At 36.6% G+C, this 20095-nt stretch overlaps 1 protein-coding gene across 1 annotated transcript in view; it reads left to right on the top strand.

The window, feature by feature from the left end:
• LOC140136791 (nuclear hormone receptor FTZ-F1 beta-like) overlaps positions 1–16812 on the top strand; it is a 42492-nt gene extending 25680 nt beyond the window's left edge. The window contains exon 3 of the mRNA XM_072158390.1: positions 16016–16812. Within this exon, the coding sequence (XP_072014491.1) occupies positions 16016–16272 (257 nt within the window). The 3' untranslated portion in view covers positions 16273–16812. The remainder of the gene's footprint in view (positions 1–16015) is intronic.
• Positions 16813–20095: the final 3283 nt, after the last annotated feature.

A 20095-nucleotide genomic window follows, 5' to 3' on the forward strand; every position in this document is an offset into this window, starting at 1 on the left:
CCCAGCCATTTTTGTCAATTTTACCAGGAAATTTGCTTTGAAATGTTACCAGTACTGAGGAATATATACCGTGTGTCGAAAGTCCGTTCCGCCTATATTCCGACTTCCCATGGAGCGTAGCATCAATATGGAAGTACCCCCTCTGTTTATTTGCCTTTGGGCTACTAGCTGCAATGAATCCAAAGGCGCATTGCAAAGAAAAAATATGTCGGCTGTTGTTCTAGATTTTTAGAGCAAATTTTGTATGTATTGACAGATTCAAAGGTCTGCAAACCTCGGATTTCAATAGAAAAACAACAATAACCGAGGTTTGTATACCTTCGGAGGTTATCGACCATAAAGAGACAACAACTTCAAATAAATTGCTAAGTGACATTTTAATTAATCTAAAACAATAACCAGTAACAAATTAATATCAAATTAATTGTGTAAGTTTAATTTAAAGAATGTTAAAATGGTTTTCTTATGGGGGGAGGAACAGACTTATGACACACGGTATATATAAATTGCCATTGCCATAGAAACTGCCTTCTGTTTGAAATAAACACGGCCAAATTAAAAAAAGTCGCCACTAGTTCCATCCTCATTTAATCAGAGTCAGATGAGTTTCTATGTACTATCCTTCGAAGGTTGATACCAAATTTGATATTAAAAGTTTAATCATCGTGAGCATAGGAATGTTGTTTGGAAATTTGTGCAATTTGAAAAATGAAAAAATTACGAATTGACCGCGCAAAAGCCAACACTTCGCAGAACGATGAGGATTTAACAGCGCTATCTGAACATCAGGTATATAATTTTGTGATTTATATGTGCATTGGCTGCAAAAAGCTGAGGCGCAGCTTGGTACAGCTTTTTCCAGGAAAGCTGTCAATACAATTTACCAAAAAAGTAGCTACTTATTAAATCCGCGACCATATAGCTCGAAATTGTTTTTTCTCATGCTTGTCTCAAAAGCACAGATGCGCAATGTAACCCTAACACCCATAAATACCATGATGAAAACCACTGAGCATACGTGAATCCCAGGGTCTGCGATGACGCAATCACCCTAAATGCTATATGTGACACGATCTAGTCCATGGGAAAAATATGGAGTAAAAAACAATAAAATACATAAGAAAATAGACATCAAAAAACTTCATAACTTTAGAACCAAATAATTATGCCAGACCTTTTCATGCCTCCTTTGGCCCCCATGGACCAGATTGTGTCACATATGCTCACGAAATCGCTGCCCGGGGCGGCGTAACCCACGTGGCTACCGGCGGGTGATCGTGTGCTTGGCATGTGAGGGGTCTAAGGTTCAAATCCTGGGGGTGCCAAGTGACATCTTTGTTCATCTTCTCTCCTTTTTTGTTTCTTCTTTAACTTCCTATAACAAAAAGCAGGGTTGGGTGTTACTGTTAATGCTACACACTCCTAGATAAATGAGAACCAATCGGCATATGTTAGTAAACTACTAGCCGTGCATAAATAATATTGTATAATTGCATGTGCGCGCACTCCGCATAGTACGCACAGTGCTTTTGGACTCCCCTATCTAGTGCAACATGGGTCGATAGTGATGCAATGTACCTCAATGAACACTGAACAGATCCCATCCATATCTGGCAATATTTTGCCGGGGGTGGTCTATACAATCATTCCGCCAATGTTGACGCCTGAACATGGGTTTCTGACCAAATTAACCTCATATATTTGCCCATTTTTAGCCACAAAAGTGCCAATTTTCGCGCACTTCGCGCTCATTTATTCTACTTGTACACCATATTTCATCAGTTTGGCTTCAAAATAGCTAAATTTTTCGCACACTTCACGCACATTTGCACCATAAACTTATTCTGCAGCTGAAAAGATGCTGGATTCACTAGTTACTTCATGAATTTTTCCCAACCTCATCCTCTCCCATGTCAAAATGAAATCTACGTCACTGCAAAAAGTTTATTTCTTGACTATCGACCCATGTTTATCCATAACAGCTGTACTCAATGTGGTTTCGTTGTTAGATAAATTAATATAATAAGAGGGATTTTCTAAAAAAGGAACTAGATGATAGCTAAGTCAACAGAGATGCGAGAATATTTAGCACACTCTTGACATAATTCCCAGTTTGAATAACCTAGATAGGTGGATAGGAAATGTAATAACCAGTGTTGCCAAAACTTTTCAGTGCTAAGGCGCGGCGCATTGACTCACCAGGCCGCGGTAAAGGATTCTTAAGTAGCCCAATTTTTTAAGCTTCCAAAAAAGTGCCCAATACCGGATATTTGGGCGGATTTACCCGAATTTAGAACGCAAATCGCCCAATTGGGCGGAAAAGCATTTGACTTTTTAACTTCCGGTACTTACTAGGAAGTTACTGACCAATCAATAAATGGTCACAAAACCCACTGTAATTGCAATTTGGAGCTTTAAAGACTCAAAACCTTTATAAATCGGCTAAATTGAAAGGAAAATACATCAAATTACTGCCGCGGCCTGGCACTGTCAAAAGTAGCCCAATTTTAGGCAAGTAGCGGCATGCTTTTTTTAGTAGCGGCAAGTGATCGCCAAGTAGCCCAATTGTGCGCCTAAGGCGCGGCGTTGGCATCACTGAATGGAACAGCCATAAAGAAATAGATTCAAGTGTTTCATATATATCAGCGCTATCTGGGATATTGGTGGGTGGAAAAATAATGCATATCATTCCTAGTTTTTCCCAGGTTGCATTGACAAGATGCATTTTTTAAATCACTATGGAAATCAAATCTGTAAACCTTTTCTTAGAGTCCGAAGTTTACCGTTTTCTAAAATCCATTTTCCGTATTATCTGTAATTTGCAAAATTTTGGTGTGCACTACCAGGGGTCCAAATACAAAATAAAACTTACTTGTACATTTTTCCTAAAAATGGGCTGATTTTCACCAAATTATACATGCATAGACAAAATTATACATGCACAGAGTCAAAGTTACATGCATCTGTGCACCAAGCCTTGAAATAAGCAGACTGGAACCAGGAGCACTTTTTTTTAACATTGCTCCTGGTTCACTGGTATTTTACAAGAACCAGGAGCAATTTCTGAAGAAACAGGAGCATTTCTGCATATACAATACAGCATACCAGCACTACTGCATCAAGTGCATAATTGGAACCAGGAGCAATTTGTTTCAGAACATTGCTCCTGGTTGATGTGAATTTTACAAGGACCAGGAGCAATTGGTGGCTTTACGAGAGCAAATTTGCTCCCCGCGCCCACTTATTTCAAGGCTTGCTGTGCACCCCTGCATGTGGTATTTCGAACACTGTGCACTACTCCTTTCCACTTTCTAGATTGTTGAGCGCACTAGGCAAAACAAAATGCCGTCAACAATTAGGCAGAAAATATTCTTGTCGATACATTGTCATTTGTGCCCCCCCCCCACATTATAACTCTGCATGCCACCTTGTTATTCCAATAATGCCTTCTCCCATGTTATATCAGGCGATCTAGAGACATGACTGGGTCTCAAAACAATACTAACAAGTGTATATCACTAGGATCCACAACATGCTCATCTATCAGGGCACAGTTCTTTAACCCCAATACATTTGCACATTCATTGAATGACCTTTGAAAAATTGGGTACAAAACTCATACTCTGAAACTTGAGGTCAAATTTTGTACTATGATTGTTTAATTGAGGTTATTGAACTATGCCATTAGGATGAGGCCATTGTGGTCCATAGTGTATGTTGTAGAATTTTCCTACACTTTCATGCACCCAAGTAATTTGTTTAACACTTTGCAACACGTACAACAAAAACTAATCCAGTTCATGGGTCACATCACAATAATGTGTCGTGTGGGCTGTTCCAGTTGAAATTCATACACCACCTATAGAAGACACAACCTTAATCTCTCACACAGGGAGTGTCGATTTCAAATGGAATCACCCAGTCAGTTAACCCCATTTAAAATTCACACATCCATCATCCAGTCAGTTAACCCCATTTGAAATTCACACACCCTGTGTGAAAGATTAAGGAGATGTCTTCCATAGGGGGTGTATGGATTTCATCTGGAATAGCCCATTTGCTGGGAGCTGGAGTGAAAGTTGGCTTAAGAAAAGTAGTGACTGTTTTTCACAGGATTTGATTACGGATGTAGTGAAATAAAGAAATTGATTTACTGTAAAAAGGGTGGCTTATGGGTGGATTGACTGAGAGTAAAACAGTGCTTTCAATCAACTGCATATTTGATTTCAGATCAATGCATTCACACATGTCATGTATGAAAATTGAAATGTTTTATGACGATCTTCAAATCGTATATTTATAGGTTTATAAATGTGTATCACTTGTTGGGAGTGAAATTGTACAAAATAATGCACTTACACGAGCGCCAAAGGGGAGTGCATTAGACGCATCAACATCTTAGTAGAAGTGCATTATTTTATACAATTTCTTGAGAAACAAGTGATACTAATTTATTAACCTTTTTCATACACTACTAAAAAATCCTGTGGTTTTTGCTATTTTTATAACAAATTTGTCACTAAAAATGTTGGAAAATGCAAGCAAATATAATTGCATCCACCTGCAAGAAAAATGGACGCGTCCGAAAGCACTGCGTGTACTACGGGACGTGCGCACCCATGCAATTATACAAAATATTTATGCACAGCTAGTAATTCACTAACGTTCGCTCTGATTGGTTCTCACCATCTAGCAGTGTATGAAACAAAATCAATGTACTCCGCATACTTTTCTAACCGCTTTTCTGATTGGCTGCTTTGATATAGGAGTGTATGAATTTTTAACATAACACTTGTTAAATTGCTTTGCATAACATAGCATTAATGCAATAATTATGTGATTTGCATAAAGAATAGATTCCTATTTAATTGTTAGTTTTCACTGATCACTTCGTCCCCTTTTAAATTTAGAACCAAACAAATGAGGTAAAACAAAGAAAATTGTTATTTAATTTCAGCACCATTAGAACTAAAGCACATTATAAGTTACATAAGTTGGAAACAAATCTAAATTTGCCAACAGAAATAAGTGGTGACAACATATCTGCAGTAGATAATGAGGCCTGAAAAATTGGATTTCCTCCTTCCTCCCTTTCCTTGTTTATTCTTCTCTCTGTCTCTTTCCCATCTCTGTCTCTTTTTCCTTCTCTCGATCGCCTCTGTTGTAAATAATATATGATTGTAATCAGTACCTCTGTATGCATAGCTATTATAAATTAATAAGTGTCTTTATTAGCATGTAATTGGATTTTCTTGAAAGGGTTTGCCTAAAGTGTATCATAAATGGGTTATTATGTCATTGAGCAATTTAATCAAGATTGTAGCTAAGTGAATTGTTATACTTACATGGAGTCTGATGATCACCAATCAGTGATGTGACTGATGGCAAATAGTTTAAACAAGGGAAATATATTTTGTGGTCAATTCAACGACTTCAAGCAAGTTTGACAGGATTTTGGATATTTCTGTTGGAACTACGGTCAGAAAATGTATTTATTTAAATATGCTAGTTATGTTACCATTCTTAAACTTTGCAGTTGTGTAAAAGAAATATGAAGGAGATATCCGGGCCCATTCGTACTGGACGGTCACATATGTTAAAAATGCCAGATGGTTTGTGGAGTAAGTGGTCTCATATGCAGCTGCGGGGGAGACTATGTTATATATTGGTATTTTGTTTTTAATTTGAGAAATCCAGAAAAAAATGACATCTTTAAGTAAAAAATGATAACAATGAAATAGTGTGACAAAACTGACAAGTGCACCACATATTGATGTATCATTGAGCAGTCTGTGGTCATTGCTATCTACTGAAGATAACTGGTAGTGCCAATCATGTATGAAAGAGTGTAACAAGGACATCACACACTGCACTGATGTATCATTGAGCAAACTATGTTCATTGCTATCTACTGAAGATAGCTGGAAGCACCTATCATGTATGAAAGTGTGTAACAAGGACATCACACACTGATGTATCATTGAGCAGTCTGTGGTCATTGCTATCTACTGAAGATAACTGGTAGCGCCAATCATGTATGAAATAGTGTAACAAGGACATCACACACTGCACTGATGTATCATTGAGCAAACTATGTTCATTGCTATCTACTGAAGATAGCTGGAAGCACCTATCATGTATGAAAGTGTGTAACAAGGACATCACACACTGATGTATCATTGTGCAGTCTGTGTTCATTGCTATCTACTGAAGATAGCTGGTAGCAGAGTCATGTATGAAAGAGTGAAACATGGACATCACACACTGATGTATCATTGTGTTCATTGCTATCTACTGAAGATAGCTGGTTACACCAATCATGTATGAAAGAGTAGCAAGGACATCACACACTGATGTATCATTATGCAAACTATGTTCATTGCTATCTACTGAAGATAGCTGGAAGCACCTATCATGTATGAAAGTGTGTAACAAGGACATCACACACTGATGTATCATTGAGCAGTCTGTGGTCATTGCTATCTACTGAAGATAACTGGTAGCGCCAATCATGTATGAAATAGTGTAACAAGGACATCACACACTGCACTGATGTATCATTGAGCAAACTATGTTCATTGCTATCTGCTGAAGATAGCTGGAAGCACCTATCATGTATGAAAGAGTAGCAAGGACATCACACACTGATGTATCATTGTGCAGTCTGTGTTCATTGCTATCTACTGAAGATAGCTGGTAGCGCCAATCATGTATGAAAGAGTAGCAAGGACATCACACACTAATGTATCATTGCACAGTCTGTGTTCATTGCTATCTACTGAAGATAGCTGGAAGCACCAATCATGTTTGAAAGAGTAGCAAGGACATCACACACTAATGTATCATTGTGCAGTCTGTGTTCATTGCTATCTACTGAAGATAGCTGGAAGCACCAATCATGTATGAAAGAGTAGCAAGGACATCACACACTAATGTATCATTGTGCAGTCTGTGTTCATTGCTATCTACTGAAGATAGCTGGAAGCACCAATCATGTATGAAAGAGTAGCAAGGACATCACACACTGATGTATCATTGTGCAGTCTGTGTTCATTGCTATCTACTGAAGATAGCTGGTAGCACCTATCATGTATGAAAGAGTAGCAAGGACATCACACACTGATGTATCATTGTGCAGTCTGTGTTATCTACTGAAGATAGCTGGTAGCGCCAATCATGTATGAACGTGTGTAACAAGGACATCACACACTGATGTATCATTGTGCAGTCTGTGTCCATTGCTATCTACTGAAGATAACTGGTAGCACAGACACGTATGAAAGAGCAGCAAGGACATCACACACTGATGGATCATTGTGGTGTCTGAGTTCATTAAGTTCCTCAAATACAAGAATCAATTATAAATGTTTTGTAATACTTGTCTACATGTACAAAAGCCCTGTGGCTGTTGCAGAATAATGATGCTGTCATTACTGTGCTGTATGCACACCAGGTATGAATAGGATGTGATGGAAACAAACTGTCCCCATGATTTGTATGAAGGAATATCTCATAGCCATTATTCTATTGCAAATGTCTTAGGCCAAAAAAAAAAAAAAATTGTTGTGTTGCCCTCAACCGTCCGGTCCTAAATCCTGAAAAATCAGGGTCGCAATTTTTTTTTTTTTTTTTTTTTTTTGGAATGATGATTTTACAGATTTGTTCAAAAAATCAATGTTTTCACTTAAAATTAATATTATATTGAAAGACTAGTCTTTAATTGATGTCTAACAGGTATCCAGAAGTCAAAATTGACAAATGTCCCTAATTGAAGAAGCATTATTTAATATTTGAGGGGATTTTTTAAAATCTGAAGGTTAAAAAAAAAAAAAAAAAAAAAAAAAAAAAAATCCGACCGCCCGACCCCAACTTTCTAAACCATTTTTCCACTTGAGGGCAACACAACAATTTTTTTTTTTTTTTTTTTTTTTGGTGTTTCAGGCGGGTTGGTGAGGAGCATGATATTGTGGGGTTCGCACTAAAATAATTAAAAATATACAGCTGAGACTCAAGGGGAATGATACGTGTTCTATAACACAGATTACAATGCTTGATTTAAGAGGTGTCAGTTCTGCCCAATTTTGCAAGTGATTTGGATTCACAAACTGTTCATGCTGTAGGCGTTAAAACCACTGTTTGATAGATTACAGAAATAATGTATATTGTTATCAACATGCATGAGAAATGCATCAATAATACAATTCTTTATTAAACCTTATTGGTTTAAACTAGACATTTCAAGGATGTTATTATTAATTAGGCAAAATTGTTTTGTTTATAGCGATACTTATCTGCAGAAATTGGCATTGCAATATTTTCTTGCCGTTTAACATGTATTTTCTTAGCCCAATTGTATTCATTGAATGAATGAAGGCTTAACGCTGTATGCGATGGATTGTAATTTAATATTGTGTACAACAGATAAGTAAGGCATCCATATCCCAATACTGTATTCGACCTAATTAGATGATAGTTATCTTTTAAAGGGTAAAACAGCTTCAGTAACAAGCACTGCTTTTCAAGCAGGCCTTCCTACTACACAATCTACTCCATGGGGGCCAAATGAGGCATTTTTGAAAATTGACTATTACCTTATACAAACATTAGGCTATCATATACTGAAAACATAGTATAGCCTAGCATACAAACATTAGGCTATCATATACTGAAAACATAGTATAGCCTAGCATACTTGTTCTTAAGTTTTGTGATGTGTATTTTTGTATGTATTTTATTGTTTTTTACTCCATATTTTTGCATTTATCTCAATTTCAAATTTGGCCCCCAATGGACCAGATCATGTCAAATATACACAACATCATCTTGCATAAAATATAATAAATGAAAACAAAAATGAATCAAGCAACATGAAATGCAACAAATAAAAGTTATGTAATAATAATGGAATTCTTATTTACTGCAATATGTATTTGCATTTTGCCAGCAACATAATGTTGTAACTCAGGATTATGCTGATAATTGACCAGAAAAAAATAGGTGAAAAAGAGGTACAGTTACCGAATAGGGTGCAACTTGCTAGACGTGAGTCCAGTCCTCGTTTACGGAGTTTAGGGTTTGGGTTTAGGGTTGGGATAGGACAGTCTTGTAATAAGACTAGTAGAGTTGCCCCCTATTCGGCAAACCCTCCAAAAATGTACATGATGTATAGTGTGCTATGCACAGTCTTAAATAAACCCACAAGCCTCGCATTACAGGATCAGCTCCAGAGTTCTTGTAAAAATTTAAAAAATATATATGTTGGTATTTATACAGCGCCTTTACATTTATTCCACTGTCGTTAGAATATGTCAGCTCCCATAGAATGCCCAAGGCATGCTCATACCTTTGGGTGGTGCTCAATGGACATTATTCATAACAGCTCCCCATTTCACACCTAGGTAGAGAGAGGCAAGTAAGGTAAAGTGCCTTACACAACACGATGGCACCACCGGGGCTTGAACTCGCAATCCACCGATTACAAGGCAGAGCCTGTTCCGCTGCGCTACCAACATGCTCCTCTGCGCTGCCAACATGCTCCTCTGCGCTGCCAACATGCTCCACATGGTAATGGGTGATCAAGACAATTCAGCAGTTAGTTCCATGCCCAAGGGAATTTCAGTTTAGCTCAATTATTCCACAAGAACAAATAGACTGAGCTGTGCTGGGACTTGAACTTGCATCACACACCAATGCACAGGAGTCTTTACCGGTTGAGCTAACTTGACTGCAGAACATTATGTTACAGTCATCATGGTATTTACAACTCAGTGCATGTGAAATGATTCTATTCAGATTTAAAGTCATAATGTATGATTTGTGTCAAATTTTAATTTTGTTATTCTTTACCCAAAAATATTATTAGTAATACCAGCCAGGAAGGGTTCCTGTCCATTTTAAGCTAAAATAACATGCTAAAGTGAAAGAAACCCCATTGGCTATTTTGGCTGTTTAAGGTGGAGCTCTGGGATTTAAAAGGGCATTTCGTGATCCACAGCCTCATCCCCCCACTTTTCTCAAAAAAAGTTGAGATTTTTATATCACTGGAAACCTCTAGCTACATAATGTTTATGTACAAAATATTTCTTGCAGATTAATTTGTTTTGTAAAGATATCGTGAAATTTGAATTTCGTTCTGGTGCACCAGAACGAAATTACAACGCATTGTCTATGGAGCAGTGTAATACACATAATCATGCATAACTCGCAAACGCAAAATCGGAATCAACTGAAATTTTGGCTTTTTTCGTGGATATGTACTGAAAAATGTCATAAAAAGAGGATGCTAGGATCACGAAATCCTCCTTTAATTTCAGTGAATGATATGTACTTATTATGTGCAGACAAGTATGCTTCAATACCATATTCAACTATATGTAATTAGTCAATGGGCACTAATCTAGTTTCCTCAAGAGAGTAGTGGCCGTGTGTTACCTGTGCGATTATATCACACATGGACACTACCATTTCAAGGAAGCAAAATGAACTATACATTATGAACTTTAGATGAACTCTACAGTTTTTAGTTAAAATAATGTTGTAACTCACGATTATAGTGAGTAAAAAATAGGAAAAAGTCGCAGGCATTACAACTCAATGCTGAAATGATTTATGTATGACTTAACTTGCACTTTTGCCCAATTTCATGCTGAAAGTGCCAAGTAATGGGGCAATTAACCCTATGAGAACTACCTGCCGATTGGCCAAAATGAATATTGTGTCCAATTTTGAACCAATCAAGGAGCGTATATTAAAATTTGACCTTTTTTGCCAGTTAAGACTAACTAAACGATTTAGATTTAGCTATGTTTCATTTGGCAAAACAGGATAATATTTTTTTAATCCAAAAAAAATTAGTGCTGTATTTTTCTGGAATGGGGAGTAGTCTAAGTTATCAATCAATGATGTTAGATGACTAGTAGTGTCCAGGGGGTTAAAACAGTTGTAAGTTTGCTAATAGAGTAGCTGCTATGAAATGAATAGGCCTTGCCACATTCAATGCAGCAACAGCCAATATCATAAGCAAATCAGAACAAGAAGACGGCAACACTGTCTGGTTACTGCCCGGAGATTGAACGCATTAATTTTTTCCCCAAAGTGCGTCTTTGGCTCTTATTCACAACCAGTACCGTGCAAAAAAAAAACCGAAATATTTTTCCTAATTCAATATGTATATTCACACATGAAAATAAACAATTTTTTTATGACATGGTATAACTGGGCATTAACAGCAGAGACAAAAAAATCATTCAGAAGCAGCTGACGAGGAAGCACCCAGAAAGCGATTAAAGCTGAAGCTGGCCCTTGATCTAATGGATGGAATTTGGGCAGGTAGAAAATTCCATAATTTGGCTGTATATGGTAGTCCCTGTCCAGAAATGAAACTGTGTCACAGTGGCATTCGCAAGTTTTCAAAAATAGGGGTAACCCACAGGTCTCGATTCCCCCGCCCCACTTCTAAAAAAATTGGCTCGCTTCAATAGCTGCAATTGGTAATCCTGTGATTTTTCCCGGACTGGGTACATTTCCCCGACTGAACAACAACAGTGGGGAAACGGCCTCCCACCCCCTCCCACCTTTGCGCACACAACTGCCGGGCCACAAGAGCGGCACCCGTCAATTCTACCACCATGCTATAGATACATGTTGTTACCTCAGATTAAAATCGTAATTATAAACATAAAAGAAGAGTGAGCGAAGTTAGACTACTTTAGACTGAAAAATATTGTTTCATAACCTACTGCATATTAGCTGGAATTGTAACAAATTGATGATTTTGTGTTAATCTAATGGTGACATTAAAATTTAGGATATAGCATCTACCCCCCCATCAGGTGAAATATATCATGAATTGATAGGCAAACAGAAATGGACCTCAAAGGCAGTTTTGCCTTGTGTCTATTTCTGTATTTTTCACCCCTCAATCATATTTGGCACCAGGCCTAGGTCAACACTAAATATAGATGTGATAGTTGACAGCAGGAGTGGGAGAAGAGCTTAATTTCTTAGACATCTAGAAAGTGGAAACCTGTTTAGTTGCTTATATTAATCCTTTACGTGTGGTCATATACAATAGAAATAATAAAATGAAATAATGCACTGTGTAGTCGGAACAAACTGGCACGTAGCATCCTTGTGTTTGTGTGTGGGCGTATATGCTTGTATACATTTTGTTGGTTATTTTCCATAACATAATATTTCATAATGCCATCAAACTACGGTGCGCTGTTCACTGAGGCTTCATTTAAGCAGTGTGACCTTTCTCTGCAATTGAGTTCCAAAGTAGAAGAAGGGCCTAACTCCACTTTTTTACAAAAATGATTTAAACCTAGCATTTTATTGCCAGCAAACTGTTCTTCCTTGTGTGTGAAAGTTGGGCCCAAATTCACTCTCTAAAATCACTCTAAACAGTCGCACAAAGTATATTTAATCATGGTTTTCATGGAAGACAGTTTCTTCCACAAAGTGGAGTTTTGTTTATCCATGAAATATGCTTTTCACTACAATAATCTTTCTTGTTAACATATTACATGCTTCAACTTGTGCAATTAATAGATAATTAACAAATTTATGTAGCTATTTATGTTACGGAACTAGCACTTGTAGCTACTTGTAGTATATTAGTGGAAGAAGGGCCCAACTCCGGCTCGTATTAAGGCCTGTACCGTTGCCATGGAAACGTCATTTCACATGTATGTAATAATGTATGTTCATGTATTAAAGGTCCCTAGAAGATGAAAACATCATGTCTCTAAAACTTTTCCAAATATTAAGTTTTTTCTTCATGTCTCAAAAACAGTTTTGATGGAGTTGGGCCCTTCTTCCACCCAGGTATTCAATTTATTTTCTTCTATAAGTCAATGAAGAGATAAAATACTGAATGATATCATAATTATATTGTGATAGAAGAGTTTTTATTCTCGATGACAAGCGGTGACAAAATGTAGGGCCCCTACATGATGTAAATCAGTTGACAACCACCAGAAATGTGTAGTATACAGCCTTTTAGGTTCAAGACATACATGACACATTTCCTTACATTGCCCCCTAGCACTGTTTTACTCACCAGCGCCAATTTAATGTTTCATATGAGTAGGCCAACATTTTTTATAGGAAGTTATCCTTGAACTTGAGTCATTCAAAAACTTTTTTCACCCTCAGTCAGATCAGATTTATAAATAATAACACTCTTTGTTAAAGGAAGGTGACCTGATATATTTGGAAAATCAAATTCTTTAAAACTTCCTAATAACATAAAATGTCATCCCTTTCAAGCACTCATGCAAAAAGAACATGTAAATGTTTTTTTGTAAATGTGACTAATTCCTATATGGAATTACCAACATTTATACAGCGTGATATTGGTAGTCTACAGTGTTTTTATTAATGATAATCATCATGATCATGTAAAATCAGCAGTTTGATGAAGTAAAGTGGGGGGATGAGATTGTCAATCATGTTACCCACCTTTAATCTTTATTCATGATTAATTATTGGGGCTGTTATCGACTAGAAGTTTGGCAAGTTGTCGGCAAAGCAATACATCAATAAAGTCCCAAAAATAAGTTCAGAGACCATGTTATGTTTCTTTTATTTAGATCAAAATATTGTTGTTAATTTACCATTACAAAATGAAGTCTATTAATCTGCCCTGTCATTGTCATCTTGTGCTTAATTATTACTTTTTCTTACTTTTATTCCTTTTACATTTTATAAACCTAGAAGTTCTTTTGTGGTAAATAATTGTGATTTTAAGCTTATCTCTAACACTTTTAATGATTAGTCTTTGTGGACAACTAGTCCATGCTTGTCAACAATCAGCAAAATCGCTTTCTCGACCATATTGTCGACAAAAACTTTGTCAACAACAGCCCTATTAATTATTAAATAAATTTGGTTTCAATGCATTTCTCCATAAATTTTGTGATAATGAAAACAGGAGTCTTAATATGTGATGCGATGAAGCAGAATCAGTCGGAACTAGTGAGTAGATTAAGAAAGTGTGTTCCACCCAAAGTTACCAAATTACTTGCCAATACACTCGTAATGCCGTTCTTTGATTATTGCAATCTTGTATGGAACAATTGCTCTAAAGATCTTAGTAACAAATTACATGTTCACCAAAATAGACTTGTGAGGTTAGTACTTAACGAAGGCCCAAGGGCACGTGTTTTGGATATGTATGATGTTCTGAAATGGAAAACTTTGAAAAACCGTTCTCATATCAATCTTATTAATCTTGTTCATAAATGCTTGACAGGGAATGCCCCAGATTACCTACGAACTAAATTTTCCTATGTTAACACCCACCACGCCTACGTAACAAAGTCAAGCTCAGGTCTATGTCTTTACCATAACAAGGTGTCGTCAGAAGCAGGAAAAAGAACTTTTCATTCTCGAGGTGTTACAGCGTGGAATGAGATGCCACAACATTTAAGGTTAATAAATTACAACTCAAACTTGTTCAAACGGGCACTTCACAATAATTTCTTAACTTTTAATATTTTGTAAAATGTATATATGAAAAATGTAAATAATGCGCCAAAGTTTTACTTTATGACTTTTAAAGATTGATGTATTTTGATGTATGCATCTATATTTTGAATGTTTGTGTTATTCATTATTTTACATATATTATGTTTTATGCCCCAGTGAATATGTAAATAACTAACCAAGGTCTTTACTATGATTTTAATTACTTTAGATATTATTTGATGTATAAGTTGATGTATGTTTGGATGTATTAAGTTATTAATTATTTTATGTATACTAGTATTACATGTATATTTTATGACACAGAGAAATGTAAATAACTAGCCAAAGATTTTTACTTTATGACTTTTGATATTTGATGTATTTGATATATATGGTTCTATTTGGGTGTTATGCTATCATATAAGAAACTGAATTTGTAATATTTTCGAGTTCTGACTGATTTTGCTTGATCGCATCACATATTATCAATTTATATACACATTATATCTGTTTGGTCAAATAAGACTGAATAAACTGCAAACAACATTACAAAATGTATTGAATATTATTTGCAACAAACATGGCTGTGTACATCAGACATTGAATTTATATAGTAATGGAATTCTTCGTGCTAAGCCAGCGGTTCCGAAATTGTGTTTCACAACCCTTTTGGGGTTGCGGGCCACTTGAAAAAGGGTAGCCCATCCGAAAGAAAATCAATTATAAACATAAACATCAATGAAACCGACTATAAATCATGTTTTCTAAAGCTGCATCACACACCTGAATTCAAAATTATCTCGCTCGCGCTTCACCAGAATTTGATAGCAGTGTAAGCACCTTCTGAACATGCTAGTAATTTCAGGTCTTATATTATGAGTTAACAATGCAAAATTAGTATAGTAAGTTTAGTAAGCTGGACGACTCAAACTTTGTTCTCACCCGTCCTCCACCCGTGGATATCTGCTGGTATATATAATTAAAGACAGAGATAAAAAGAATTTATCACGTCTGATGTCACTGTTAATTACGATCATTGATTGGTTTACACAGGTTAATATCGCGTAAAAGGAAGACCGATCTATCTGGTGCTGATTGGAGAAAAGGAATAGCAGCAAATGGCGAAAAATTACGTAGATTTACAAGGCAAAAAGCAGCTTTTCCAAGCATTGTTGACATGGTGCCTTCGCGAAAGAAAGTTTCCTACTATAAAGACCTAACTTTTGAGATGGTTTGCATGGTAAGGTGCAAAATTAACAATAAGGCGCCCGGTTGTACCGCCGCGTTCATATGGTCATCATCATGACACTTGTAAACAAGCCGTAATCGGGTTTGATTGACAGATGACGTCAGACACGATAAATTCTTTTTATCTCTGTCTTTCATTATGCCACTATAATAGTTTGTGGGTCGTGACAAATAAGTCATACAAAAATGGTAATGCTTGTAAAATATTTTTCAAATAAATAAACCTTGATGTCTTTTGAGAATCATCATAATGAATTTTTTTTTCTTGTTCTCTTTCCTGTCTTGTCTGATCTAGTTTCTAAAGGCTTGATTGACGTGAAACGAGTTCAAGAAATGCAAGAGACAATGGAAGACCTGTTGATTGATTATGTGGATAGCCAACCTCACATTGACGAGAAAGTCACCGGGGAACTGCTACTCCGACTCTCCGAGATTGAGCGCCTCTGTCAGCTGACTCGCGAGGAGGTGATTATGCGCAAGTCACAAGGCCGTTTAGGACGATATCCACTGCTGATGGAGCTGTTTGAAGATAAACCGAGCTGGCTATACTGACAACTAAACGGGTGCGAAAATTCTGCTGTGAATAATAATAATAATGACGGTTTTGAGTTGCTTCTGGAAGCGAGTGAGTTACCTGAGGTTGACGGCATTGATAACGAAGTATGGGAGGGTCTCATCAAAGAGTGCAAGCTAGAATATTGAGAAGCAATAAAATGAGCGGTGTCCTGTATTCTAATTTGAACTTCTGCAAGGTATTAATGATTTGTGCACATTTCCTTGAGTGTTGGCATTTGAACAATTTTTAACCTACGTACCTATGTACCTACCTACCTACCCACCAGATAGCATTATTATGTCTGCATCTGCTACCTGGTAGGTAAATGCATAGGTTTTTTAGTCTTTATCAAATTCAATTTGGAACTTATTCAGCAAACATCTGAAATTTTTTGGGGGGGGATTTCAATTTTCATAAAACTTTACTGCCTGTTGTTTGTGTCCTCTTCCGTTGGACCCCCATCATTACCTACTTTAACCGGTTCTACGGTTGTTTTTTCCATTCAATATTTTCAAATGTATTAAAGATTATCAATGATTTGTTATATGTGACCGTACATCACGAATGAGCCGTAAATGTCCTCAATTGTATTCTGAGTTACAGTGTAAAATGGGCACGAAGTGTCGTATTCATAGGTACCTCAATTTGGTGCTACGTGTACCTCATTTAATGAGATACACGTAGCACCAAATTGAAATACCTATGAATATGACCTTCATGCCCATTTTACACTGTAACTCAGAATACAATTGAGGACATTTACGGCTCATCGTGGTGTACGGTCACATATCAGAAGATTCAAAATAATCAAGTAACAGGTTCCATAAACATCTCAAAAAAAGTAACTAACCCCCCATAATGGCCATTATTCAAAAAAGGGGCTATTGTATACAAATCTGTCAAATGCGTTGGAAGCAGAATAAAACACCAGTTAATTTAATGTAGTGAGGTCCAGATTTGAAAGTTGCACTTACATACAAATTTTTACAATACAAAAAACACTCAGATATCATTACACAGATTTCCTTCCATTACACTGAATACAAAATCAATACAATTTACTGCAACTTTCAAATCTTGGGTTACATTGATTTATGTACGCTGTGACGTCACTGTTTAGTCAATTGCTACAAATGATGTGTCAAAATGTGTAGAAATAAATTCTGCTTCCAACGCATTTTACAGATTTGTAATACAATCACCCATTTTTAAATAATGGTCATTATTTAAGGGGGGTTAGTTACTTTTTTTTAGATGTTTATTTGGCAAGTGTATAGGTGTAACAGCATACCTTGCAAGTGATAAAACCGAACATGAAACATGATCTGATAAAGGTAAAAGGTCATATTTCAGTCAGTGTTGCAGGAGTTTGTCCGTACGGAACTTGTACATGTAAAACAAACTGGTTATTCACTTTTAAGCCATTACAAAAAATTACAAATATTTGTATTCATAAATATTTGTACTCCTTGGCAGGGGGGCTGACACTGGCAGTGTAAGTAAGGGTGCATACAACATCAAATTAGCATTAGCTTGTCATTTTTCCTGACCGCATCTCAAATAACCATCTGGTTATATGACATTTAGTGACTATTTCATTTGCTTTCAAACTTACTCATTCATTTTGTGTTATTTTGGTGCCTTTGACCACTCTTATCTCAATTGGCACGGTTACCATAGCAACCAGTTTCTTTCAAAGAAAGAGTGTTGCCTAATCATGCTTATTACCATGGTTTCTCTAAACCAGCGGTCAGCAAGATATGGGCCGTGTTATTAAGGACTGGTCAACAGGTTAAATATTCCAGCTGATAGACAAATGATCTGAGTATGTTTTAAAACAGATTGAGAAGGGTAAAGTACACTGATCACTATGTCTTTTGTCATCAGGCATACGGTTTAGGCCCTATATCTTATTGGTTTCATCAATAAATAATATAGTTAATGAGCTCAACTGACTAAAAAGTCTCATTAATTAGCACATTTTACCAATATGTTGTTAAAAATCAATGCATAAATGTTCCAGTACTAATGAGTACTTTTATTAGGTAGATACATTGTAGACAAACGATTCAAATGTACCAACATTAGGGACCGTTCACAAACACATGTAAGGGGGGCCTGATGCAAAAAAAAAAATTATCGCGAAAATTTTTCGGTCCCCCTTTACAGACCTCAAAATGTCAGGACCCCTTTTGACATGAAAATTATGGGTCAACCCCATAGAAAAGCATAAGAACTCAATTTTTCCAGGAAAATTTGTGGTCATTTTTTCAGGGCCCCCCTTAGTAGGGTCAAAAATTTTCAGGGCCCCCTTTTGCATCAGCCCCCCTTACAAGTGTTTGTGAACATTATGCAGAATCAGCAGCTGCAGTTGCGTAAATATCTTTTTAATTCATTAATTGATAAAAGGGACACTGCCATTTTATATGATCCTCTGATCTTGATCGAAGGGCAAAAAATAGGGCACCTCCTGATTAGGCAAAAAAAAAACTTGTTTGTTTGTCCTCCACCGCCCGCTCCTCAGTTTAAGGCCTGACAAATTTTTATTTTTTTTATTTTATAAAATCAATTTTTTTTTTTCAGATTTGGAGTATCTCTGGACCTAGCTAGAGCTAAATACTAAGATCTTTCATGGTTAAAAAAAGCCCCACAAAAAAAAACCATTTTGTGTCTCAATATGCAAAGTTATAACTTATGTTCATGTCATAGTCTATTATTTTTAGTGACTTCAAAATACATTGGATTTGAAATCATTAAAAGAATAAGCCATGAACACAAATTATAACTTTAACTGCATATTAAAGAAACAAAATGTTGTTTTTTTAAGTCCCCATGAATGATTGTACCATTTAGCTCTAGCTAGGTCCAGGAATATGCCAAATCCGAAAAAAAAAAAAAAAAATTTAAAAATCCGCCCGCCCGCACCTCCTCTTTCAAAGCTGTGGAGGACAAACAAACAATATTTTTTTTGGCCTTATTTAACCTTGCACTACGCTGGCTTTGTTTGCAGCATGTGCTTGTTTGTGATCCGTGCCCTATTTGTTTTTGTTTTTTGCACAGTGATATACAGTCCAATCTCTCTTATCCAGTCATCATGCTCATGATGGGACAAAGCACACAGTGTCATCGCCCCGATGGTAGGTTGAATCCACAGCCATGCATGGCCATTTTGTTCCGACCTGTTTAATAGTTTTGAGACGCATAATGACCTCTGGACGGTCAGTGAGCATGGTATACGCCATGCGGTCATCTGCTTTTAGACTGCCTCCACGAGTAGCTTATGCTGCGCTATAGTTCGGCACATATGAAATCAGAATTTTTGTCAGTTTTTGAGCTCAATACACACGGTTCTTTCTCAATATGAAAGCTAACGACTATCAAATCCTTTCAACACATATATTCAAGTGCAAGCATAAAAATATGGCTTCTTTAGAATAAAAAAATTACAGGAGATATTCATCATTTTCTACCCCGGTATCCAAAGATTTATCGTCCGAATATCAAATTGTGCATAGCACATTCACATGTATCGATCCCGGGTATTCATTTTAGTGTCTCTGCTGTACAATGTAATTATTAACCGGGCGATGTTGGTGTGAAGCATTGGCTGAATAAGTGAAAAATCCTGAGAAATTTATTAGGTGTTATTCTGCATTGTATGTCCAAAAGTGTTCCAAACATGGAGTAATAAGACGTCGTTGGGCAGGAGAACCCTCCTATGTGTCATTGGCCCCTGAACATGTTTAAAGTAAAACCTCCTGTGTAACCTGTTGGCAGTTTTGTTTTAGACATGTTCAGGGCCAAAAGCACATAAGAGGT

Source organism: Amphiura filiformis, chromosome 17 (genome assembly GCF_039555335.1).
Source record: "Amphiura filiformis chromosome 17, Afil_fr2py, whole genome shotgun sequence".
Lineage (NCBI taxonomy): Eukaryota > Metazoa > Echinodermata > Ophiuroidea > Amphilepidida > Amphiuridae > Amphiura > Amphiura filiformis.